Raw genomic sequence first — 26434 nt, 5'->3', positions numbered from 1 at the left:
CAATTACAGCACTAAACGTATTTAAGGATGAACTGTTAATACCTGTGTACCGATGGTTCCATTCAAGTGTCGCTGGTGCACAAAATGAGTAATTGAAAATGTCGATATGAAATGGAAATTCGTTTCATGTGTCTATTCACACCTCTTTGAGCACGTCGATACGTATTTTGTTATGGAAAGTTTTAATTGATAGCGTGTTAACTTGCATTGCAAGGTCTGGTCTGTGTTCCAGGGTTAGGAGTTCAGCACGTTTGAGTAATACTGTTTTCGAGTCTGTAGTGGAACGTTTATTATATATATACACACTATAGTACTTTTCGCGGCACCCCTTTACGTTTCTAATGAGCTTGCTATTAAACTGTTTTGGCGTACTCTAGAATCGGTCCGATAAGTGTTTATATGCTGGTAAATTTGTTTCAGATGGTGCTAGTTTAAGCCGTCTGTTAATAAGGAATAGCTGTTATAGGGCGGCCGTTGAGATATTCTTAACATGAGAATATCCTCTGAAATCAGATTTTAGTGACACACCAAGGTACTTTGCTGATAGCCAGACGCAAGAGGAGCGTTGTTAAGGGCTAATTGAAGACTGATGCATGTTTTTTCCTTGTTATAGATAAAGGAACCAATATATTTAATTTAAATAAATTCGTCTCTCATTCCTGGTATCGCAGAAACATTGCTATTATGGCGTTATTTAATTTTCTGTTGTCATCAGTGCAGTTAATTTCCTCAAGAATAACGCACACATCTGCCATATTCTTTGAAGCACAAGCTGGTAGGTTCTTTATAAACTTTAAGAACAATTTTTGAACTAAAACATTTCATTGAGGCACTCTTGATGTAAAGTTAGATGTCGCGGATTTCTCATTAATTTCAGTAAATTGCGTGCGATAACTAAATTAGTGCTTAACCCAATCCAGGATAGAGCCAGTTCCCGAAGTTCGTTTTGCCAGAAGTTTGGTGTGTGATACGAGGTCCAATGCTTTCGAGAAATTAAAAATATGAGGTCCACTTTTTTGTTTGGTCATCAGTGTTTTTGGATATATCATGCGTTATTTCAATTAGTTGAGTAACAGTAGAAAGGCCGTTTCGAAAGCCGTGGTGACAAGTGGTTAAATTTTTACTGAAGCGAGAGCTCCACTACGGGACATCGGCCTTCAATCGCGGTCCGTGTAAATTTGATCTTCAGCTAAGTTAGAGGTTAGACCATGGAAAAGAGAAATAAATTGAATCAATATCCCTGACTTGGAGTCGACTCCGCGGCTGCACGAACAGACCTCGTTTAAGGGCCGCTCAGCGAGATCGCCGCAGCCAACACGCCTCCTGTTAAACTGCACCACACTCTCGCGCTGTGCATTGGAGAGCACCGCCTTCACCAACATCCATCCGCTACGTGCGGCGGCACTGCCAGCTCACCGTAGTCTTCTACGTAGCACAAATCAGTGCTTTCGCTCCCATTCGAATGCACTAAGCATTCTCTGTAGTTTTTTTTTTTTACTTCGTGTTAGGCGTTTATGTCTTTTAAAACAATATGCTCAAATAACTTTTATATTACGCTGGTTAGTGGTACTGGTCTGAGGTTGGAAGGATTAACTTTATTTCTTAATTTTGTATGGCTGTTTTCCATTACCTGAGAAGTGTGCAAGTGGATAACGATTTGTTAAAAAGTAGTGCAGGAATTTAGCTACCCACTCCGCATATCGATGAAGGAATATGTTCGGGATGCAATCTGGTCCTCGTCCTTTCTTAGTGTCTATGTTTAGTAAAAGGTGCAATACTCCCGTTTCCGTTGTAGTTAATGGTGCCATTTTCGCACTTATTCCGGGCAGTTTTCCGTTACCTGATGTGAAAACGGAGCAGAAGTAGTTATTCAGCGTAGTCGCTGTATTTCTATATCCTCATGAGTTGCTTTTCTTCCATATCATTTTTTAGAGTTTAAATAAATCGAGAGTTTTTGAACAGCATACTTTAGAAACTAGGAATTTATTTTGTAAACTAGAATTGTTTGCCCTTATTAAATTTTCAAATCATTAACGGCAGAAATCAGTTTTTCAACTGGTTTGGTTGGTTTATTGGGGTTTAACGTCCCAAAGTGACTCAGGCTATGATGGACTTCTTTAACGTGCACTGACATCGCACAGTATACCGGCCTCTAGAATTTCGCCTCCATCGAAATTCTGCCGCCGCGTCCGGGATCGAACCCACGTCTTGCGGGACAGCAGCCGAGCGCCGTAACCACTGAGCCACCGCGGCGGGACTGTTTTTGAACTCTTGGTTGTGACTGATGATTTTTTTTTAGTCGTCGAATTTTTATTACGATTCGAGTTATCCAGGCGTTATGTTTGCTTCCTCAGTCCTTAAGGATAGATATGTAGTTAGTGATTCGATATGACAACTGTTTTAAATCTAAGCCATGAAGTTTCTATGTCTGTGTTTGCATCATCTGTCAGCTGATGAAGTGATGACACTTGGAGAGACAGTGTATCAATGATGCTTGCATTGTGAGCTCTGCTGTACTCATTATACATTACTGTTGATAGTGAAGAGGGTAGAGAATCATGATATGGCACAGCTCACAATACTAGCGCTCTGGCAGGCCACCACTTACTTCCATTTAGCTTCATCAAGTCCAGCTTCCTTGGACAAAAATTTTGGATATTGGAATATTCCGAGGTACGTTAAGGAAAAATTGAAGGAAATGGTCCATTCTTCCCATGCATAGCAAAATCTTTCTTTTATTGTTTTTCCATCACTCGCATCCAATAGTTAAGCCTGTTACAGAAACATACGCAGCAATTGTGGACAAAAGCCTTTTTGAGTGGGAAAGAGTTTATAGAAGAAATTTTTCATACTGGAAAATTTCACTAACAATAAATATATCCGCAGACCTTCTGTTGGCAAGCTTGCTCAAAAACGTTCCCTAGTGGTTTTCTATGGTAGGTTTAAGTGCTCGGTACGAGCGATGGAAAAAGCAATGAAGGAAAGAAAGACTGCAGTGCATCGCAAAAACGGACCATTACCTTCAAATTTCCATAACAGTACTATACAATACTTTAATATAAAAAATTCCTGTACAAAAATGCTGACCATGGCGAATAGCGGACGTTTGTGACGATAAAAACAGTAATAGCAATAAAATGCAGGCCTGCCGAGGGGGGGATCTGCTGATACATTGACTGTTATAGTGAAATCTTGCAACTTGTGAATAAATTGCGTTCATGGACTCTTTCCCGTTGAAAAATGTGTTTGCCCAGAATTGCTGGGTATGGGCTGGAGAAATGATTACTAAGAAATTCTAGATCTGAAATGTTAGAGCCAGATCCTTGTTCACAAGTCTCACTTGTATTTGGGTTAGAGAGCATAGCGTCAAAAATACTGCGTATGATGATCGATGATGCAGTGTGTGCCAGTTGATATCAGGTAGACTGAAGTCGCCCTGTAATATTTGCTTGTTTCCCCTTCACATCCTGCTGCACGCAGACAGTGGGGATCGCCCTGCTCTGTCCCCTTGGGTTTGCTTCACAGCGATGCGTCCACCCAGTTACCTTACCTAACAGGGGAGGAAGGGTGTGTCGCAGCGCCACGGACGGCGTGTTTGGTGCGTAGGAGGGGGGAGACAACTCTTTCTATTTGGCTCGGGAACTCGTCGCATGCAGATGTCCAACAGAGTTTAACGTCCAAAAGCGACTCAGGCTACGAGGTACGCTGTAGTGAAGGGCTCCGGAAATTTCGACCACCTGGGTTTCTTTAACTTGCACTGACATCGCGCATTACACGGGCCTCTAGAATTTTGCCTCCATAGAAATTCGACTGCAGCGACCGGCATCGAACTCACGTCTTTCGAGTCAACAGCTGAGCACCATAACCACTGAGCCACCGCGGCGGCTCTTTGATGCTTTTGGTTATCCAGGTTTGTGTTATAGCCATATATTCGGGGTCGAAGGTCATTAATATTGTTTCGAGGGGAGCATGCTTATCAATGATACCTCGAGCATTAACATTATCGAAGTTATTTTGGCCATTGAGGACGGTGTGAAAGCAGGGTCCACGTACCGGTGTTTTTTCTTGCTTCTTTTGAAGTTGGCATTACGGGAGACACTTCATTTTTTTCCTCCTAACGGACATGAAGGCAACTATTGACCTTTAGTTTCCCGTATATTAAGGTAACTTCAAGGCAACTTCCTTGGTTTTTCCATATTTTCATTACTTCTTGCTAATATCACGAACGCGGTGTGAAAAATCTTGGGTTATGGTGTGGCCAGTTTACTTTCAATTTGTGACAGCTGCGGAAAATTTTTATTTCCTCTCGGAAGTCGACGAGCTGTACAGTTACTGGTCTTGTTTTGTTTGCCATTGGTTTGTTAGTCTACAGATACTTTCAATAGCCATTTCTCTCTACTTCAAGGGATGGTTAATGGCCTCTTCATTCAATGGGGTTCCAGGAACTTGTGATTTTCTTCCGTATCTTCCGGCATACCCTACACAGCGAAGTTCGTTCTTCTGGATCAATGCTCGATACCGTATAGCCTAATTCCAAGGATGATATGTTTTTCTAGGCTAGCAACATGTTTAGCGCAAGCTGACACATATTCTTCGAGACGCGTTCTAGTTTTTCACTAACTAATGTCAGACGTTCTTCCTTTATTGTCTATGCGGCGATTTGAGTTAGCTGTCCTCGAACGTGAAACGCAGGCTAGCGATGGTCTGCACGAAGAGGACAGGTGGGTCAGCCATCTGCGTGCAAACGCTGCTCCCGCACCCTCTGTGATGTGGTGGGTCGGTCTTTATGCTCTGGAAGGTGCGTGGCGGAGCGCTGAACGGCTGGAATACTGTACTTCCGCTGGAAGTAGACGATAATGGGTTTCCATCCGCAGGTTGCAGGATAGCAAGCGACGGAAAGCTGCCGTTGTGTACCACATGCGCGCGTTGAATCACGAAAGACTGATTTGATTCTTCATTCCCCGCTGGTATTAGCAGCAGAAGGCACGAAGAATATGTGCAGAAGACAGGCGGGGGCAGTTATCTGCGTGCAAGCCCGTCTGCTTTGGCCTTTTACAACCATTCGCTCTTTAAAAGGCCTAAAGTGTGGAGATTTGTTTCCATATCTGCTTACTGTTAAAGCAATGAGTCATGAGAAGTGTAACTCAGATCGTCAGGTAATATTAAATAAAAAATAGAACCTTTCGTTGGTCGAACATAGAGGGTCAAGGTTATGCCTGTCCACTGGGCCGCACTCTATACGTTACTCACAGCTTTAAAAACAACGCGCTCCGGTCGTCGTCAGCGGCAGACAAGAACAGCACTGCAGACGCACATGTGCGTAAGTGTAGTCCTTCGCGAGAAGACTGCTGGCGTCTCCGGAAATCAAAATGATCAGGCTGCAAGCCCCAACTGATAAACCGGCAATACTCATGAACAACAAATTCGCGGCATTATTACTGGCCACAGGGTGCAGCTAACCTTTTTATTGCCGACAACAGAGAACGCTACGACGCGTTTACTCCTGTGTATAGCTCTAGCAGTAAACGGGAAGTTGAACAGCGGAGTGCGTGCTAAGCTGCTAAACTGTTTGTCCTTGAGGGACACAGTGCAGGAGGAATGGTGTCAGCACAGTAGTATATGTCGTAGCCGACAACCTCCATATCCACCTGCCCCCAAAGACAATGTTCCCCAGGTATGACGGAGCCCGACACGTGCACTGGGGAACTGCGTTTTTCTAGAATGCGCCATATGCGGTCGCGAAGACCAAGCGGGTCTAAGATCTAGGTGCCTTCAATGGAGCAAGGAGTGAAATGCGGTACGTGTTCTTTGAGGCGAGCTTTATCATGTCGTGAAGATGTACTGAGGCTAGACAACAAGACCACGTAATCATCTGATGATAAATAGTGGAAGTCCTTGCAATCTAAACATGAATTATCTTATATAGTGGGCTATATTGAAACAAAAAGGTTAAGCTGTCCTTCAGGACACTCCCTTTTAGGAGCAGGGTATGCTGCCCAAGCCCTCGGGTAGATTTACACCACTAAAAATGCGTATTACTTATGGTTGGTAACAGAAACAAACTTCCTCTTCGAAGCATGCGAAGTTAAGCAGTTCAGAAGATTATAACTGTGGTGTCAAGCTCCTCTATTCGCTAACTTCAAGACACCCGGTGTCGCGTTTAGGAGCCTCCTCCCATTGCTAACTGCATAAGTTACTATGCTTTGCAGTGAGTATATACCTTCGTTGCCAAGAGCACAAGCGTTCCGTACAATCAGCGATCGAAATATACACCTGGACTTGACCAGGTTACCCTGCCCCCAAAAGGGATTGTGCTAAAAGATAGTTTACCCCGTTTTTTACTCCTATACACGCTTATTCGTATATCAATCGCATCCTCTTTATGCAAAATGCTAGAGCATATTTTCTGTAAACAACAAGTGCTGTACCTTGAAAATAATAATCATCTTTACAGCAAGCAACATGAGTTCCGCATTCGCCTCTCAAGAGTCACAAAATTATTCGATACTCTTCTATTAACTCCAAAGAACAAATTGACCGTATAGCATTAGATTTTTTGAGGGCCTTCGACAAGATGCGCCACACGAAACGTGTTGAAGAAATGTACGCGTTCAGCATCGATCCCAACGTTATGAAATGGGTACATGCCTATTTAGATACTAGACAGGAATTCGTTGAGACCGATGGTGCGCGTTCATCAACTTTAAATGTGTCCTCTGATACACCTCGCAAGGGTCGGTTCTGGGTCCCATTTTATTTTTGTCATCTGTTAGTGATATTGGGAAGAACGTACATCCTTCTTTTGAAGTGCGACTGTTCGTCGACGATTGTTTATTATTTTGTAGAGGAGTGTTTAGCCAGGCATTCTTGGGTATCTATGCCTAGTTCGAACTCCGTTCATTGAAGGACTCCAGCTTTGCATTATGCAACATAAAGGACAGTTTATACTGGTTTCTAGTGGTTGCTCTGGCACTATTACGTTATAGATTTGTAGTTATATACAGTAAAGGCATATAAGCATCTAGGTACATGAATAAGTTATGGCACAGACTGCATTCGGAGCTAGGGGGAGGAAGTAATAAAGAGAGCGAAAAGAAAGGCAGCTCTAGTGACGTATATAGCCAGAGCGTCATGAAGGTTGTGGCATCATAAGCATTGGGCACTCTTAGAATACGACAGACATCAAGGGCTTCACAATTCACAATTGGGAGCGAGGTGCTGGAAGTGGTAAAGGAATATGTGTAATTAGGGCAGGTAGTGGCCGCTGACGCGGACCACAAGAGGGAAATAACTAGAAGAACAAGAATGGCGTGGAGCGCACATGCCAGGTTCTCTCAGATCATTCCTGACAGTTTACGAATATCCCTCCACAGAAAAGTATACAACAGCTGTATCTTACCGGCACTCATCTATGGGGCAGAAACGTGGAGGCTAACAACGAGGGTTCAGCTTAAGTTAAGGACAATACAACGAGCTATGGAAAGAAAAATGATAACGTTAAGAAAACGGAAGCGGGAAGGGTAGTTAAGGGAACAAACATGGGTTAACGACGTCTTAACCGAAAACAGCAGAAAGAAATGGGCTTGGGCAGGGCATGTTATGCGAAAGGAAGATAACTGCTTGTCCTTAAGGGGTAACGGAGCAGATTCCAAGAGAAGGCAAGCGTAGCAGGGGGCGGCGGAAAGTTCGGTGGGCGGATGAAATTAAGATGTTTGCGGGGATACGGGGGCCGCAGCTGGCAAAGGACAGCGTCAATTCGAGAGACATGGGAGAGGCCTTTGCCCTGCTGTGGTCGTAGTTAGGCTGCAGTGATAATATATCCCCGCCAGTTACTTGGCAAGCACCACTATGTCAATAAGTGAGCTGCACATATGATTTTATTTCACAGCACTGCAAAGCCACTCCTAGTGTTTGCTAAATATTTTGAAACACTCCACATTAGCACTTAGTGACCGACCACATGCTACGATATGCATCATCCTAAACCACAAATATAATCTGACTATTATTTGTTGCAACAGTCCTTCACGTTTCTTTTCGGATCCTACTAAACTCCATCAGTGTCGTGCACGGAATCAAGTCTTCGCAGTCAAACGCATCATTACACATGGAACGTGCTAAGCCAACCTGCATGGCATAAGCGCTAGAGCTCTCAGCTGCTCAGCCGTTGTCTGTGAGGCCCCTGTGTGTGCCGACCGGAGTGTAGGCAAACTGTCCAGGTCACGTACCTTCTAAAGTCATCAAAACCTGCCCATCGGATTGTGAGCAAACTGCCCGCCCTGGTAAGCGGCAGTTCAGTCAATGAGTGGCCGCGAGATATTGCTCGTGAACAGAAACTTGGTTCTCAAAACCCGCACCGGTGGCAGCACCTGCCATCGCAGGGCAGTGACGCATCGCTTAACTGCTGCACCACTGCGCCAGGAATGTTATGAGGACTCCCAGCGATCTATGAATGTAAAGTAGAGAATGACCAATTCCGCATGTTGAGCTGGGCGCATTATAGCCGTAGATGCTTATGTGTCGCTAAACCCAGCACAACACAAAATTCCGCATATATGGCCATGAACCTATTACCGCTCTCACGTCCTGCCCTTAAAACAACTCTGAAAGGGGCTATGAATAAAGTTCCGGTATGAGGAGGATGTGACGACCCCACATAATGCGCAGGTCCACACGGGACGGAGAGGCAAGAAGACACCGTATGGCTCAGTTTAAACAAAATGATGTAATCAATAATTATACATGGTACATCAGAGGCTGGGGTGTCCGAGCTTACGTGGCGACGCCGTCATGGGGGCGATGGATGGTCTCCGGAGTTGCGATCCGTCGGTGGCTGGCAGAAGCTGCGCGCCATCCGGCTTCGGCGCTGAAGGACCCTTTTTCGTGAACGATCTCGTCCTCTGCGTGCCTTTCGTCCGCACTCGCCAGCTATATCTGCTCCGCCGGCCACGCCCGATCTCCTGTCTTCCCGACTGGAATGGTTTTTTTTTTCTTCCTCCTTTCCACGGCGGCGCCCTGCGGCATCCCCGACATCCGTCGTTGGAATGTCGTTTGTCTCCCGCCGGCAGCTTTCTTCTCTTGTCCTTGTACGGCCAGGCATGCCTAATTGGGCTGGCTTTCCCTCCGGCCGGCGCCTTTGTACCATTGTACCCCTTCAGTGGCTTGCCGCCACTGGGGGCTCCGTCTAGGCGGCGCCGCCGAACGCGGACCGTTTAAGGGGAGACAAGGGAGTAGGACGGTTGAGCACAAAGAAAATTCCGCCGAAGGTATGGGCCCTGGTATTTCACGCACGGAACGTCACACTCGCTCACCCTCCAGAAGAATGTTCTCAGGTATGGGCCCTGGTATTTCACGCACGGAACGTCACACTCGCTCACCCTCCAGAAGAATGTTCTCCGAACATTTGAGTCCAGGCAGCTCCCCTTCTTTTTCTGAATCGCCTCGCACATTCCGTCCGACAAAACACTTTTCGCTGCACACAACACCACTGCACTGCACCATATGCCGCAGCTGTCATAACTGGCGTCTCCAGGGGCAGCACTGATCTTCTTTCACAGACAAACATGAAACTCAGCACCCAAGCCTCTCCTTGCTAGTCCAAACTGGACGAAATAAATTTACCACAGTTACAAAGGAGCTCCCACTTCCAGCACAATCACGGCACAGACAAAAAAATATATAGATAACGAAAGGAAGTCGGGCATGTTCTGCATCCTGTAAAAGTGTCACTTAATGGCAGAAAGGTTTAACTAGCAACTCCGATATTTTAACACATAAGCACATAGCAATGTTATGAGCTGCAGCATTACACAGTCTTAACCAGTCCCCAACTCCGCTCTGTTTACGCCATTAGTCCGACTTAGCTTTCCGATTTCGAAGCGGATATCGGCGTTCATGAGCCGTACCAAGTAATTCTGTGACCCCTTGTCTGCTTTGAGACTCGCGAGGGCTCGTGGCAGGAGCCTCTCTTGGCGTTATCTGCGCGGCAACCTTCCTCCAGCAATGCATGAAGTAAATCCGGTGGCATTCCTGCCGTAACCTCTGGCGCTTGCCGAACAAATGCAGGAGAGGGCGTTTCTTGCGAACAATCTGCGCGCTCCGCTTCACTTCGGTCCCCATCAAAATCTGCGCTTTCCCCCTCCTCAGTTCGTGAATACTGAACCGGTGCCGACTTGAGGCGATTTGCGTGTATCCTTATCAAGCGGCGGTTCACGTCTCGGACCCTGAAGTTTACCGGAGAAAGCTTCTCGACAACCTCGCACGGTCCTCTCCACCTCGTCTGGAACTTACGAGCCAACCCAATCTGTCTTTGGCAGTTTTCGATGTACACGCTGTCCCCCACATCAAACGGCGCGTCTCTAGCACCGCGATCGTGTACCTCCTTCCTGCGCTTCGCCGCTTTCTTTAAGGCCTCCTTTGCGATGTCCCTCGCCACTTGCAAGCGCGATTCTAGCTCAACCTTATAGTCGTCCAGTGAAGCGTATGGGACACGACGGGGGCCCTCTGGCACTTCACTAGGCTGGTCCGGGTCTCGGCCGTAGAGAAGAAAGAATGGCGATTCGCCCGTGCTCTCGTGTGCTGCGGAATTGTAGGCAAACATTGCATACGGGAGCCACAAGTCCCAGTCCCGCTGGTCGCGCGAAACAAAATGCGACAGGAACCCGGCCACGGTTTGGTTCAGTCGCTCCACCGCGCCGTTGCAAGCCGGATGGTACGGTGTTGTCTGCTTCTTAGTGATCTTAAGCAGCTCGCAAACTCTCCTCATTAGCTGCGACACGAAGTTCGTTCCCCGATCTGTCAAGAGTTGCCTCGGAGATCCATGTCGGAGCACGATCTGTTCGACAAATGCTCTTGCAACCGTGTCTGCTTTCTGATCTGGGAGTGCTACCGCTTCCGCGTATTTTGAAAGGTGATCGACAAATACTAAAATGTACCTGTTTCCAGAAGTGGTCGTGGGCAATGGGCCCATTATATCCATACCTGTCCGCTCGAAGGGAGCCGAAACCTCAGGGAACGGCTGAATTGGTGCTGGCCTGCGTCCCTTGGGTGTTTTTCTTTCCAGACAGGAATGACACTTCGCACAGTAGTCTCTAACATCCTGTCGCATGCCACTCCAAAAGTACAAACGCTCGACGCGCCTGCGTGTCTTCGCTACGCCAAAATGACCGGCGCACGGCGCATCGTGGAACGCGCGAAGAACCCTTTCTGTCCACGACCGAGGTATGACGACTCTCTCCCAAGCGGTTTTCTCTGGTCTCCCTTTCCTGGTTGGCCTCGTGCGCCGACACAGGGTGCCGTCTTTGCCAATGAAATAACCTAGCTGTTCGGGGTGAGATGGTGCACCCTCTAAGCTTTCGATTATTCGCTTCAGGTCAGGATCTTTGCACTGCTCTGTGCGTAATTCGGCGGGGTCGACTACGGGGACAAACTCATCTATAGCTGACACGGCAGCTGTACGGCTGAGCGCATCAGCATTCAGATGTGTCTTTCCTGACTTGTGCTCCACCTCAAAGCAGTATTCCTGCAGCTGTAGATTCCATCTAGCGAGTCGCGAGCTAGGGTCCCTGACACTCATCACCCATTTCAGAGGATGGCAGTCTGTGACTAGCTTGAATTGGCGGCCGTAAAGGTAGCATCTGAAGTGCTTTACTGCCCAGACAACGGCGAGGCACTCCCTTTCTGTAGCTCCGTACTTCTGCTCTGCGGGGCTCAGCTGTCGGCTAGCAAAAGCCACGGGATGTTCTTTGCCCTCGATAACCTGAGATAACACAGCACCAACTGCGAACTTTGACGCATCTGTGGCCAAAACGAAGGGCAAATTAAAATCCGGGTGGCGCAACAGCGGTGCACTCATTAGCTTCCTCTTCAGGGCCCCAAAAGCATCCTCCTCGTCTTTGCACCAGCGAAAGGCGACATTTTTGGCTGTTAAGGCAGTGAGCGGCTTAGCGAGCTTGGCGAACTCCTCTATGTGCCTTCGGTAGTAACCGATCAGGCCGAGAAACTGCCGGACCTGGCGGACACTAGTCGGGAATGGAAAATCCGAGACACACCTTAGTTTCTCAGGGTCCGGTCGCACGCCGTCAGCTGAAACAATGTGCCCGAGGTATTTCACCTCGTTTTTGAGGAATTGGCACTTAGAAGGCTTCAGCTTGAGACCAGCTCCTCTTAGTCGCACCAAAACCTGCTCAATATCGCGCAAGTGGTTCTCAAAACTGTCACTGTATATGATTATGTCATCCATATACACGAAGCACAGCTTCCCCAGAAGACCCGCCAGGATAACATCAGCGGTTCTCTGCCAGACAGCAGGGCTGTTGACCAGACCCATCGGCATTCTTTTCCATTCATAGTGCCCTGAGGGCGTGTTGAATGCCGTTTTCTCAGCATCTGCCAGATCCATTGCTATCTGCCAGAATCCCGCCGCCATGTCCACTACCGTGAAGTACCTGGCAGAGCCCAGCTGAGAAAGCGTCTCCTGTATATTGGGAATGGGGTATGGATCGATGCGAGTTACGGCATTTAGTTTGCGGTAGTCCACCACCAATCGATACGAGCCATCTGGCTTTTCCACCAATAGTGCCGGTGCTCCCCATGGTGACTTTGAGTGTTCGACAATGCCGCGATCAATAAGGTCCTGCACCTGCCGCTCCATCTCCTCACGTTGGGAGTAAGGAATCCTGTACGCACGTTGGTAAACGGGCGATGAAGTGCCGGTTTCTATCCTGTGCTTTATAACGCCACAGCAGCCCAAATCCAGGTTGGACGCGGCGAATACCTCTGAGTAGTCGTTCAGCAAACCAGCCAGAGCCTCCCTCTCCCTGGATTTTACGTGGGAAAGATCGAACAACGCATTTGGAGGAGTCGAAGGACTAGCATGCTCTACAGTTGCGAGTACCGTATCGGTGGGCTCATGTGTCTCTATCGCAGAGGAGAAGAAAGCCAATGTTTTGTTCCTGGGAAGGCTCAGTGGCTGCTGGCTACAGTTAACCACCCGTAGGGGCACTCTGTGGGCGTCATTAACAGTCACGAGGCACGCGGCTGCCTTCAGTCCATTACTAAGAGAGTCGACCGGTTCAAGCACTCCCACGGCGCCGCTCTCTACATCTGCAGGCACATAAGCGTACAAAATGTGCTCCGACCACGGAAGGACGACAGCCTCATCGACCAGCTTCACGGCAACCCGCGAATATACCTTCTCTAATGATCCCACTGTTTGACGGGTGTCAATATCGGTACTGCGAACCTCAGCCCTGCTCCTGTTCAAAAACGGAACTTTTGAGCCCCCCGCATTAACTTCTTCTTCAGAGAATGAGACTACTACCTTCCCTTTTCTCAAAAAATCCTGCCCTAATATACCTGACACTCCGTTTGGCAGAGACACCGAGTCCGGGCATACGTAGCAGGGGTGCTCCAATGCAATTCCGCCGAGAGTGAAGTGTAACCGGTAGAGCCCACTTATGCCAAGAGGATCCCCCGTTATGCCTACAAATTTGGTTGCCATACCACCAGACGCTTCCAACACCTCGCGATCCCCTTTCCTTCGAAGCGTGTTAAAGCTGCTTTCCTTAAGCAAGGTCACCTTTGACCCCGTATCTATCAACAATTCCATGCAACAACCATTTAACTTGCAACGCACAACAGGGCATGCCTCGTCGGCCACACAAACCACCACCACCTCATTAGCTGCTGCTCCCTCCCCACACTCATCAGGATGGGGAGGACAACCTAGTTTTTTGTCCCTGTATCTGGAGCCTCGCTGTAGGCTTGCTTAGGGCGTGTCTCGCCTGCTTCTCTTTGTGGCTCCCCACGGCGCACGTTTGGGCAGAACCTTGCGATGTGTCCGCGACCCTGGCACGCGAAGCACGCGATTTCTTCAAAATCTCGCATACCGCGCCTGTAGCTTTGTGGCGGTCTCCGGTTTCCAGCGAATGGGCGCCGTTGAGCGCCCGCTTCAACCTGGCGTTCCACCTGCTGAGATAGCAGCTGCTCTAAGCGGTCTAACCGCTCTGTCAAGAGAGCAACCTCAGGGTTGGGCACCGCTCTCTCTATGACGCGAACTCTCGCTGCGGCCGCCGTTAGCGCCTCATTTCGTTCCTCATCCAATGCGGCCGCCACGGCTTGGTCGAAATTGCTCGGCTTGCGCGAGAGCACGAACCGGCGCACGGGGTCTTGCAGACCAGCCAAAAACAAAGCGGTCATTTCCTCTTTAAGTAGTTCCTCCGCGTATTTCTTCTTTAGCTGGTCTCCTTCCTCCTCCCTACTCAGCGTATCGTGCGCTAGGCACTGAAGCCGCGACGCAAACGTTCGCACGTCCTCCCCTACCATCTGTCCGGCGTCACGGAACCTCTGTACCCGCACATGACGTGGTTCAGTGTCGAAATGCTCGAACGCGAGCTTCTTAAATTCCGCAAATGATTTTGTGGATTTTACTTTTTCGTTTCGCCAAGCAAAATCATGAGCAGCTCCTGCCATCTTACACCTCGCCATTCCCAGCATTTGAGCATCGGACCACCCCCCCATTTTCCCAATCTCTTCTAGCATGGAAAAGAAATCGCAGACTGGAACCCCTGTCTTATCTCCCGTAAACGTCGGAATGACGCTTCCTAATGCCAGCATGCTTGCTCCGAGCGACGGCTGTGGAGTGGGAGCTCCGTCAGTTACAGACATTTTTTTTTTCGCTCCAGCCTTCCGGTGCCTCAAGCCTCTCAAATGGGGGTCAAAGTCCCACAATCAGTCCCGTGATTCCCCTTTCATTACAATTTTGAAGTCATGAATGTTGCAGCATTCAGAGGACATTTGCTTTTGAGACCCCACTTCTGACACCAGTGTGACGACCCCACATAATGCGCAGGTCCACACGGGACGGAGAGGCAAGAAGACACCGTATGGCTCAGTTTAAACAAAATGATGTAATCAATAATTATACATGGTACATCAGAGGCTGGGGTGTCCGAGCTTACTGGCGACGCCGTCATGGGGGCGATGGATGGTCTCCGGAGTTGCGATCCGTCGGTGGCTGGCAGAAGCTGCGCGCCATCCGGCTTCGGCGCTGAAGGACCCTTTTTCGTGAACGATCTCGTCCTCTGCGTGCCTTTCGTCCGCACTCGCCAGCTATATCTGCTCCGCCGGCCACGCCCGATCTCCTGTCTTCCCGACTGGAATGGTTTTTTTTTTTCTTCCTCCTTTCCACGGCGGCGCCCTGCGGCATCCCCGACATCCGTCGTTGGAATGTCGTTTGTCTCCCGCCGGCAGCTTTCTTCTCTTGTCCTTGTACGGCCAGGCATGCCTAATTGGGCTGGCTTTCCCTCCGGCCGGCGCCTTTGTACCATTGTACCCCTTCAGTGGCTTGCCGCCACTGGGGGCTCCATCTAGGCGGCGCCGCCGAACGCGGACCGTTTAAGGGGAGACAAGGGAGTAGGACGGTTGAGCACAAAGAAAATTCCGCCGAAGGTATGGGCCCCGGTATTTCACGCACGGAACGTCACACTCGCTCACCCTCCAGAAGAATGTTCTCAGGTATGGGCCCTGGTATTTCACGCACGGAACGTCACAAGGATGTTAAATGACGCCGCTTCGCAAATATCCTCCAGCAATAATTTTTAAAATGAGTTTTGTGGAAGCTGAGTTTTCTGTAGTCAAAATTTGAATTTACGCGTCTTCTCGCCTTTCTGTGTCCTATCGTCACTTTTTGCACGGTGAAATGTCGGCGTGCTTCTACCGGCCCCACCCACTCGGTCCCTCCGCCGGCTGCCGACGCGTGCGGAAGAGGGAGCTTCCAGACGCAGCTACGGTGGCTGCGTGCCGTCAGATAGAGACGCCACGGCAAACCAGTGACATCCTTCCTCTGCTGACATAATGTGAGCTGCGTGACGCGTTGCGCGCGGATTCGGGTGAAAGCCCGGCACCCAGGTCGCCGCGAGGCGTGTAAGGGCGAGTTTTAAAATTATATATATTGTAAATCATCGGTTCGCTTTTTAGTTCCTGTACGCGGCATGAACACTCGGTGGCCTGTGCTCTAAATAATGCAAGGGTATTATAGACAACCTTGCATCTGGCCTAACCACGCTTAATCGTCTCTCGTTTTTTTTTCTCTCATTTCAAATATCCTCTACAAGGAATGTTTGAGCTGTGAGTTCAGTCACAGTGTACTAACTGCATGGCAGAACAGAATTCCTCCTGCCATAGCCTTTTCGGTTTTCGAGAAGGTCTGCTACCATCAGCAGGTCTTTATGTGTTCATCAAGTCATGTGTCCCGTTTCGGTGAAAACCTGCCGCATAATCTACTGCTTCCGCTTATCCCGCAAGCTTCAAACGTCCTCACATTTTCTGAACATTAGTTCCAAGCCAAGATGAAGAGATTACTATAGGTCGATAGAAAAGGGCCTCGCCCGCACCACAAATGTATCTCTGGTAATAAAGAGGTAATCAGCATTATTAGCTTCACAAACCCGCAGCTAATTCTGGTCGCGTAGCGGCGCAAACATGAAGTATCTTAGCGAGTCTTTCCGAAGTGCCGCTAGCGGGTTGCACTTAATTCTTAACGCTGTAAAAAAACTGCCAGGTTCTCGTCAGCCAGCGCTGAAGTGCGCACATTTGCCTGCTCGCCTCTAAGCTTTCAATGCCGTTTTCACTGTAGCACCTAAAAATCCCCAACACTCCATAGCCCCTCATTAGGCTGTTCTTCAAAGTAGAACAAATCTCCTCATGGCTTGTGCTCAGCGGCACGGCGCTTTTGCCATAGCATTTGAAGACTGTCTGGGAAAAGCGTCATGGCTCTGTGATGAGGAGCAGAAGGTGAGCAGAAGATGGCAGAGCACTCACAGTGGCGGCTCGGGCGTCGGTGAACCGTTTTTCTCGAAGCAGCTCGTCAAACAGTGCCCCCTTGGGCGCGAACTCAAGGATAAGGTACACCTTATCTTCGTCATGGAACCAATTGTAGAGGTGCAATATGTTTGGGTGCCTGCAAGAGGAAGCACACAGTGCAGTGGTCTTAATTCTTCGCCTGGTCTACGGTCTATGGGGTTTATTGTCCCAAAGCGACTAAGGCTATGAGAGACGCCGTAGTGGAGGGCTCCAGAAATGTCGACCACCTGGGGTTCTTTAACGTGCACTGACATCGCACAGTACACGGGCCTCTAGAATTTCGCCTCCATCGAAATTCGACCGCCGCGGCCGGGATCGAACCCGCGTCTTCCGGGACAGCAGCCGAGCACCATAACCACTGAGCCACCACGGCGGCTGTCTTAATTCGTGATTTTCAACTCCAAATCAAACGAGAAAGCACGAAGGTATAGAACAGGACGAAATGTCACTTCCAACTAGTTTATGACGCACACCAAACGTACTTACATATACAGAGCGTTTCACCTAAGACTTTGCAGATTTTTCAAAAACAGTCTTTTTTGAGTTAGAACAGCGCTTTTTCGGCACAGAATTGTCTGTGATGTGGTACACCGTAATACAGCTAAAGATGTGCTAACTAGCAGACTGGTTAATAATATTGAATAGTTGACTTTTTAACTATACATGTTAGGCTCCCCGATTATTGAGAGGCGTGTATAGTCCGCCGTACATAATATCCATATCACTTTTTTATAATTTCGAGAAAAGGGTTACCATCGCCGCTGTGGCTCAACAAATTTTGGCTATTTCGACGAGTTACGTGCACAGGAGAAATTGCTGTACCTGCCAGGTTCTCGAAAGTGCGTGTATTTTCGCGCGATTTAGCCAAAATTTGTTGAGCCACAGTGTCGAGGGTAACCGCGTTTCGAAATTTTAAAAGCTGATATGGATGTTAATTACGGTGGGCTACACGCCTCTGAATAATTAACGAGCCTAACCGTTATAGTTAAAAAGTTCATTATTCAATATTAGTCAACCAGCCTGCGAATTAGCACATCTTCAGCTGTATTATGGTGCACCACATCACAGACAATGCCATGCCGAAAAAGCGCTGTTCTAACTCAAAAAGACTATTTTTGAAAAATGTGCAGTCTTAGGTGAAACACCCTGTATAACTTTCATCGGCAGATGGGCAAAAAGGTCGCCCAAAAGTCATGATCGCCATGATGAAGCACGCTTGTAACAGTACCCTGGCTCTTGTTATTTATGTATTTACTTTTACCTAGAATGCGCACGTAAGTGCAGTACGGGACTTGCACAGGGGGATTTTGTAAAACCGCTGAAGGGGTGGTTTACGTAGTCCCCCTGTCATGCGACCACTCCTACGTTGGACAAACTGGACGGTGCGTCAGTGAGCGAGCAAAGGAACATGAGCGAAATGTGGAACAGATGAAGGAATGTACACATTTAGTGAAGCGCATTAAAAGGTGCGAGTCTCGTACTTGTGAGACATGCTACACTGACATACGCATTCTCGGTAGAAGTAAGCACACGAAAGCCAGGACGCTGTTAGAAGCGCTATTTATCAAAAAGGAAGGCAGCCAGCGCTTAAGTGATGCTGCAGTTGTATTGTACACGGCTGAGAAGAGATTCCTGTAGCGTGCTTCATCATGTCGATTGTGATCTTTGGGCGACCCGTCTGCGCATGTGACGATGAAAGCTATATATGTACGTTTCGTGTACGTAAGAAAGGAAGCCAATGCAATTATTACGCCTGCCAATATTCCCCACGTTGACGATTTTCCTGAATCATAAATGAACACAATTGAAACATGAAATAAGCAACAACACTGACGCATGATAAAAGTGACTGCACTGGTTTCTTAAAGTGAAACTGGACCATTTGTCGTGAATTCGAAGAGATTCAAGCAACTGATTGTAACATTCTTGCAAATAAAGCACATCAAGTTTGTTTTTGCACTAGCATATAAAATGGTAGTAATTCAATTGCCCGTTAAACCCGCGATGATGCGTAGGCTTCGTGTAGCAGCATCAAATGATTGTGGCGAAGCTCCTGATGACCTCATTAAACGATGAGATGCCATATTACATCAGCGTTTGCCCACGCCCTGCCGGGCGTCTTCGGATGCCGCCAAACATAGCTCCATAGGTTTTACCTTTTGTGGCGTTGGTTTTCTTGTTAGATCAAGTTCGGTTTATTGGGGTTTAATGTCCCAAAGCGACTCAAGCTATGCGGGACGCCGTAGTGAAGGGCTACGGAAATTTCGACCAAGTGGGGTTCTTTAACGTGCACTGACATCGCACAGTGCACGGGCCTCTATAATTTCGCCTGCATCGAAATTCGACCGTCGCGGCCGGGATCGAACCCGCGTCTTCCGGGTCAGCAGCCGAGCACCGTAACCACTGAGCCACCGCGGCGGGATGTTAGATCAAGTGGCGCGTAGAAACTGTACCGACGCAGTAGATGATGTCATCATATAACACCCTCACCCCGCAATGTGCGTTGCGGAAAATTCTAGACGTCATTGCGGCTTTATTCGACGATTACGTCACCATTTCAAGTGGCACTCACAAAAAACTTCGCATGCTTTAACATCAAGTTTCACACATTGCACCCCTTTAATTTCGCAGAATTCTAAAACCCCTTCAGTAGCTCTTCAAAGAAATGCGTTTCCATCCAAAAATGCCACCTTTTTTTCCCGCTTATGCACCCCATTATATATATCCCAGTACGAAAGCTGACTAATAGTGCCGAATTTCACACACCAATGGCTTTTCGTACGATTAGATGTACATACCCCTTCAAAATTTATTTTTAAATTGCTGGTGAAGCCTGTGTCGGGCACAGCTCCAAGTATTCGGTCTACTACACCGCAAAACACATATAAATGTGCAAAACCACACATGGTAGCTCCTCGGAACCACGAAGCTACGCCCAGCATACATAAATTGTTCTGCCATAAGACGACTGAAAAGCCAACACAGCAGCAGCATTACTATTCCTAACGCTAGCAAACTGAAGGTAGTGTTCCCAAAAGATGACATGTGCTTAAGTTGGGCAGCCAAACTACTTGCCCTAGGGGAGTGGTAACGTTTCTTAAGTGCAGCTGATATTCTGCAGTTCTCAACTGGCAGTATTTTCACTTAACACTGGCATGCATAGTATTCAAATGCAAAATAAAAAAGATTCACATGAAAGTGTTAGGCGAATTTCCAACAGTTTTCTAACTGTCTGGCGAAGCAAACAAGTGATATAAATCCAGAAGAGCAAGACTGGCTGTCGAATGTCAATAAAGATGGTTTGGTTTGTTGGGGTTTAACGTCCCAAAGCAACTCAGGCAGACGTCGTAACGGAGGGCTCCGGAAATTTCGACCACTTGGGGTTCTTTAACGTGCCCTGACATCGCACAGTACACGGGCCTCTAGAATTTCGCCTTCATCGAAATTCGGCCGCCGCGGCCGGGATCGACCCCGCGTCTTTCGGGCCAGCAGCCGAGCGCCGTAACCACTGAGCCACCTTGGCGGGGCTAATGTCAATAAAGAACTGCCATTAATGAGCCATTAATGAGCGTGCGCATGGGAAAACAAGAACGAATGAGGAACAGGAATAAGAGGAAAGGCAAGAAGGTTAACCGGAAGAATAATCTGTTTGCTACGCTACACGGGGGGAAAGGGGTAAGGGCATAAAAAAATGAAAGAGAAAAGAGAGTGAAGAGAATGGAGCTGAACAAGAAAAATATGGCGAATTCAGATTCGTGGTAACGAGAATGATGAGCGCTATAGCATTCTTTCCGTCGTGTTTCGGGAATATTTATTTCGCGGTTTATATCTATTTATGACCTACCTAGTCCATCTAGAGTGGTTATGATGGGTTCACCACGACCACAAGTAGATGACATTTGAATGTGGGTGTTTTGCTCGGCGAGCCCGTATATTGCCGTTTTTCAAGGGCGGCTTGGAGCTCACATGGGAATCGCATGCGCTCTGCGTTCGATCTCTGCCCTCTGCTCCGGTTGCGCCTCTTCCCCCTTCCGAGCCTGGCCGCTCATTTACGTGCGGCGTCTGCGCGACGTTGCTCCCCCATGTGACTGACGCGAGCTTGAGCCGCATATGGTGACTCCGGGGCTGGCAGCTAACTATAAGTGTTCCCCAGCAATGAAGTTTCCCGAGCTGACGGCTACGTCCTGCCCATATCTTAGCAACCAAAGAACCCAACAGGCGTGTTGCGACGCCAACTGTCATGACATGTCTGTCCTGAAAGTAATGAGACTAGTCGCTGCGTGGCGCGTGCATGCTCTAGATCTGGAAACCGCTTTTGGGGGAAGGAGCGGGAACCTTCAGCTTCACAATGCAAAGCCCTCAGTTGGCTTCGTGCAGGTCAAGCGAGTGGACGCGCTCAAACGTGTACCCCTGTTTCGTCGCTGCGTCGAGGAAACCATGGAACAGCGCGACGCGGTGAAGCTTTGCAATAAACTGAATAAATTACCGACCGAGACATTTGACAGCATGTGGTAATGATGCCATGTCCGGATCGCAAGGGTTCCAATGGCACAAAACATTTACAAATGGCCGTGAAGACGTTCGGGACCACACAGTCAACGTTACCGTCCGTAATCGTCACCGACAGGCGCCTGGACCGCTGCTTGTTGTGAACGTCGTCACGACCGTTTTTAAATGCCTTGTGCCATTAGAACACACAACGTGGACATTGCATCGTTCCCACATGCTGTCTTGATCACGTTGATTGACTCGGTAGGTGACTTACCCAGTTTATTGCAAAGATTCACCGCGTAGCGCTGTTCCAACGTTCGCTCCATGGATTCCTCGACGCAGCGACAAAATATGGGTACACGCTCGAAGATGTCCACTCGCTTCGCCTGCTCGCAGCCAACTAAGCTCGTCGCATTGTGAAGCTGAAGGTTCCCGCTCCTTCCCCCAAAAGCGGTTTCCCGATCTAGTGCGAGCACGCGCCACACTGCGACTAGTCTAATTACTTTCAGGACAGACCCTGTAGGTTGAGACACGGCCACCCATCCTCTGTGCTGACGGTGTGCGTTCGCCTAAAGCAGCGAGGTGAAATGCCGCAGAGCGCGCGTCGGCGTCTCGGTTATTACTAGTTATCCGGAAAGATAAGAACCAGTAGCAGTCCCACACTGAGTGGACTCCTGTACTGTGCCGTGATGGACTGAGTGAAAGGGGCAGCCCATGATGCGGAGGAGCAGTATGAATTAGGCGTGCATCTCTCGTCGTGCATAACGCTTTCTCGTCTCGCGCCCAGCACTCCGGCCGGACGAAACGCTAGGTCAGTCCAGGCCGCGGCGGCCGCGTTTCGATGGAGGCGAAATGCAAAAAAGACGCTCGTCTGCTGTGCTTTGTAGGTGCACATTAAAGGGGAACTCTGACGCTTTTCCTACGAAAGATTTCATGGTACATCTTCCTCAGTCTACGGTCCCTAGTGTCAAATTTCACAGCCGGGAGGTGCCTTCTTGCATACCAAATTAGTTTTAAAATTTCCTATTTCGTAGAATCAGATCTGGGCAGCTTCTACGGGCAACGTTGCGTGTGTGACGTCAGTGTTTGCGCGCTCGACGATAATGGCTCTGCACTCACTGAAAGAGAAAATTTCCAGCTTGTTTTTATTCATTTCAGACGAATGCCCCATACCAGGGGCCTTTGAGGTATCAAATAAAAAAAATTATAATCCCAGCTTTCACCTACATTCACCAATTTAGCCAATCAACGCGCACACGAAAAATTTCCGACAGTATTCGTAATGTCACAGGTACATTTGTAGTGACGTCAGTTTGGTCTAAATCCAGTTTCGGTTTCCCAGTTTTTGCAGTTTTGAAGTTCTTCTGCTCTATTTTTAAAAGCGATTTTTTGCCGGATAGAAGGGACTCTAAAGAATGCGATGTGATTATCGACTCAAAAACCCAGGTTGCCCTTTGAACAGCCCCACGAGGTTGAAATTTATCCGGAGCCTTTCACTACGGCCCGTCTCTCTCTTCCTGCTTTCATTCCCTACTTCCGCCCTTCCCTCATGGCGCGGTTGAGGTGTCCACCGAACTCCGGATGTTGACAGCCCCGTCTACTAGACGCAGACCGGGAATCTTTACCTTAACAGCTAATGCTCTAAAAGAACACAAGGAGCAGGATAATCTTCAAGCACGAATGTACCTCGACTCAGTGTGTTAGAAGATGCACTGACAGCCCATTCGTGCCTATGCGGGTCGCAAACCGAGCAAACTTACCTCATAGTTGACTGGATTTCGATCTCTCGGATCAATTGATGCTCAACCCGACCGCGTACAAGTTCGGCCTTGGACAATACCTGCAAGCACAACGTTTGTGATGAAGATTAATTTATGTTTTCCCGAAGTGGTGACGCGAGTCCAGGCAGTGAGGAAGACAGCGAAAAGTGCTTCTAAAAGTAAATTGTTTACTGGGCTGACCTGCGATCACAATGGACCGAATCACTCGACGGCGGCGAAAGCAAGAAGCGTGCTCGGCGGTCGTCCAACAGAATGCCCGCCGCGCTCGGTCATGCTCAATTTAAAGCTGATAGCGAACTTTCGAGATAAGGCGTGCAAAGTTATGCGATCAATCGATGTAAATCTGGTCGCGTCTTGTATCACAAACAAGGCGATAAAGCCGCGTGTCGGCACCTTTGAAGACTGAACAAAGAAACATTACAAATATTCGCTGAATATGGCGCAAGGAAAGCTTTGGCCACAGCGCACAATGACGCAAGATGCTCTGGGTGCACCCAAGGAAAGAGACCTATTTTTTAAGCATTTCCTCCCCACCCCACACACAAGCAGACCACCAGGCCAGGCGAAAGCTTGTATCCATTGGTAGCCGGCGGTGGGTACCTGGAGGCGCTGGGGATCGAATATCGCAGCCCTCCCCCCCCCCCCCACACACACACACACACTTCTTCCGCACACGAGGTGGATGCTGCAACCGCTAGGCCTCAGCTGCGGTCGCACGCACGTTTATCCACCATTTCTTCCTGTAGTTAGGGTGCATCATGCTAATCGCTTCAAATGCCTTGCATTTTTAACAGCCTGCGTGAGACCATCAGAGTAGTAAACAACATGGCAGCAACCTTGTGACTTTTTTTGGTCTGAAATTATAGCTCTGGTTAGTAAATTTCACGATTTTTGTTGGCAATGTTATCACAGCTCTCCGTCCCTTGAGCAGTGCTTCCTTACACTGAGTACAGAAGCAATCTGTGTGTTGGCTACTTAATGAAATATTACAGTCGAAAGGCAAACAGTAATGCAGCAATATTAAAATGTTCCAGTTAAGCAATCTAAGTTGTTCAAACATTGTCACGTAGTGGTGAAGGCAGGCAGTCGAGAAGGAAGACGGACAGGCTTGCGCTAAAGTTTAATGCTTTATGGGCCGATATTGCGCCAGCAAACGAAAATAATTCGGCGACGGCGGTAGCACCAAATGTGCTCGGCGATCATGAAGGAACGAAATTCTCGCCGCTATCGGGCTGCGCCCAATTTAAAGATGACGAATGACTTTCGAGATGAGGCACTGAAAGCACCTATGACAACCTCGAACGTCGTAGGAACAGTTGCGCGCGGTTACAGTCTTGCAAATCTGGTCGCCTTTCACATCACAGCTTTCGCATCCCATGCTGAATACCCAACCTGCAATGAAGTTTGCCGTGTCACTCAGAGCGCAGTACCATGCAGCCCAGCGGAAGGAGCAAGAATTTTTCTCCTCGGACTCGTAGTGCTTTCCTACGCCGCATATGCCTCCGCTTTAAGGCATAAACTACCGCGCTCTGAAGCAGCCGCATGTATCAAGCGTCAGCTGACTGCGCTATGTCTACAGCACCCAGGCAAGGAATCTTATCAAAGATGCGCCTCGAATCATCTAGATTGTGGTATCGCGCTTATTGCGGCCCAAGCGACTGACGACGGCAATTTTTGATTGCGCAGTGGGATAGTTGCCGTGCCACCTGGCCACGTTTGCCCGTAAGGCAGTGCCTGGGTTCCGGAAAAAAAAACATCTCCGGAAAAAACGTCCCCATTTAAGAAGTAGGAAAAAATGTCCCCAAACGGGTGGCATCAAACGTCTCGTAACCCGCAGTGACATGAGCATCCAGACGCCTCGCATGCATGTACGCCTCGCATGAGGCAGATTTAAGTTGTGTGACTGTGGAACAAATCACTGACCCATAAACGCAACTGTATAGTAACCTTAATGCACAGGGCACAGGGCTCGGAAGATTTTGCAACAGAACATTAGATGAGAAGGACATCATGATACACAGACTAGATACATGCGAAATACAGACAGAAATTCGTACAATGCAGAAAGCAACTGTACAAAAATGTCTATATATGTATCAGATCATAATAAAAGCACTTCACATCATGACCATACCTTTATTGCTGGGCATCATATTTATAGGTTAATATAGCATGGCCCAAGCACTGCGCACGTCCTGTACACTATCATCGAGCTAACACATGAGCTCGATACAGCATTTAGGGGGTGGTAGTTCAGCGCCTATGCATTGCATCTGGAGACAGCAGCTTCGCGCTTGCACCAGCTCTTGCAACGGCAAGTGGACAGGTTAGAAGACATGGTGTAAAGGTATGCAGAGCGCTATAAGTTGGATACTTGTCCCAGTATTCATTTAAACGCTGCGGTATTTATTTTTATAATGGAGATCATCAACTCGAGAAAAGGAGGCATTAAGTTGAGCCTTGACGGCTTTATGTACGCGAGACCAAAAATAACGCCTCTGGCACCTGCTGGTGCTGTGTTAAACGCAAGAGCTGCAGAGCTGCTTTAGTTGTGGAGAATTCCTCTAAAGAGTTCCACCTAAGAGTTCCCCACAATCACCGCGTAGATAATGTGGCTATAAATATCGCTAAAACAAAGCAGCAAATGAAAGAGACCACTCTTGTCTCGAAAAACAAGCCTGCCGCCATTGTCACAGATGCAGTCAGAGACCTTAAGGAAAATGTCGCACGAGCAGCGAGCACAGCCTGAAACGCAGCATTCACCAACAGCGGAGCAAAATCTACCCGCCGAATCCTGTCAGCCTCAGCCACCTTGTTGTTCCGCCGCCGTAGACTGCCAGCAGCCAGCCAGAGCACTTCATCTGCTACGATAGTGGTTCAAACGCTGAAACCCAGCTACTTGTACTCGACAGCGCAAATTGCTTGAAGTTGTTGGCCGAGAGCAGCACATGGTTTATGGATGGGAACTTCTATTTCCCATTGCGGAAATTCCTGCAGCTATACTTTATTACTGTACCGCTTGGCGAGAGCGTCGTATCAGTTGCTTAGGCCTTCATGACAAAGAAAAATCAAGAAGAAAAAAAAAGGTGTACTACCGAGCCACTAAATACGACCCCCCGCGCACCTCGTCAATAAAAAGCTATACCGCTGGTGACCCACTATTTGGCAGTACGCGCCAACGACGCGTGTGAAACATGCCACGCCCCGCGCTGCATTCTGTGCTTTGCACCTTTCCACCAGGGTGGAAATTTGGGCAAGTCGGTAATGATCCATAACACAAGAGTAGCGCTAAACCAGGA

General features: G+C 48.4%; 1 protein-coding gene across 2 annotated transcripts in view; it reads right to left on the bottom strand.

The window, feature by feature from the left end:
* Window positions 1–26434, bottom strand: part of LOC149354560 (aurora kinase C-like) — an 85071-nt gene that overhangs the window by 8519 nt on the left and 50118 nt on the right. For both annotated transcript variants that reach the window (XM_089583425.1, XM_089583424.1), the window contains 2 exons: window positions 23115–23194; window positions 16822–16960 (listed from right to left, as the gene is read on the bottom strand). In XM_089583425.1, the coding sequence (XP_089439551.1) occupies window positions 16822–16960; window positions 23115–23194 (219 nt within the window). The remainder of the gene's footprint in view (window positions 1–16821; window positions 16961–23114; window positions 23195–26434) is intronic.

The sequence above is a fragment of the Amblyomma mixtum genome, chromosome 3 (assembly GCF_055824585.1).
Source record: "Amblyomma mixtum isolate Tamu chromosome 3, ASM5582458v1, whole genome shotgun sequence".
In the NCBI taxonomy this organism is placed as follows: Eukaryota; Metazoa; Arthropoda; class Arachnida; order Ixodida; family Ixodidae; genus Amblyomma; species Amblyomma mixtum.
Note: the sequence above shows the minus strand (reverse complement) of the source record. Positions and strands in the feature narration are given on the sequence as shown.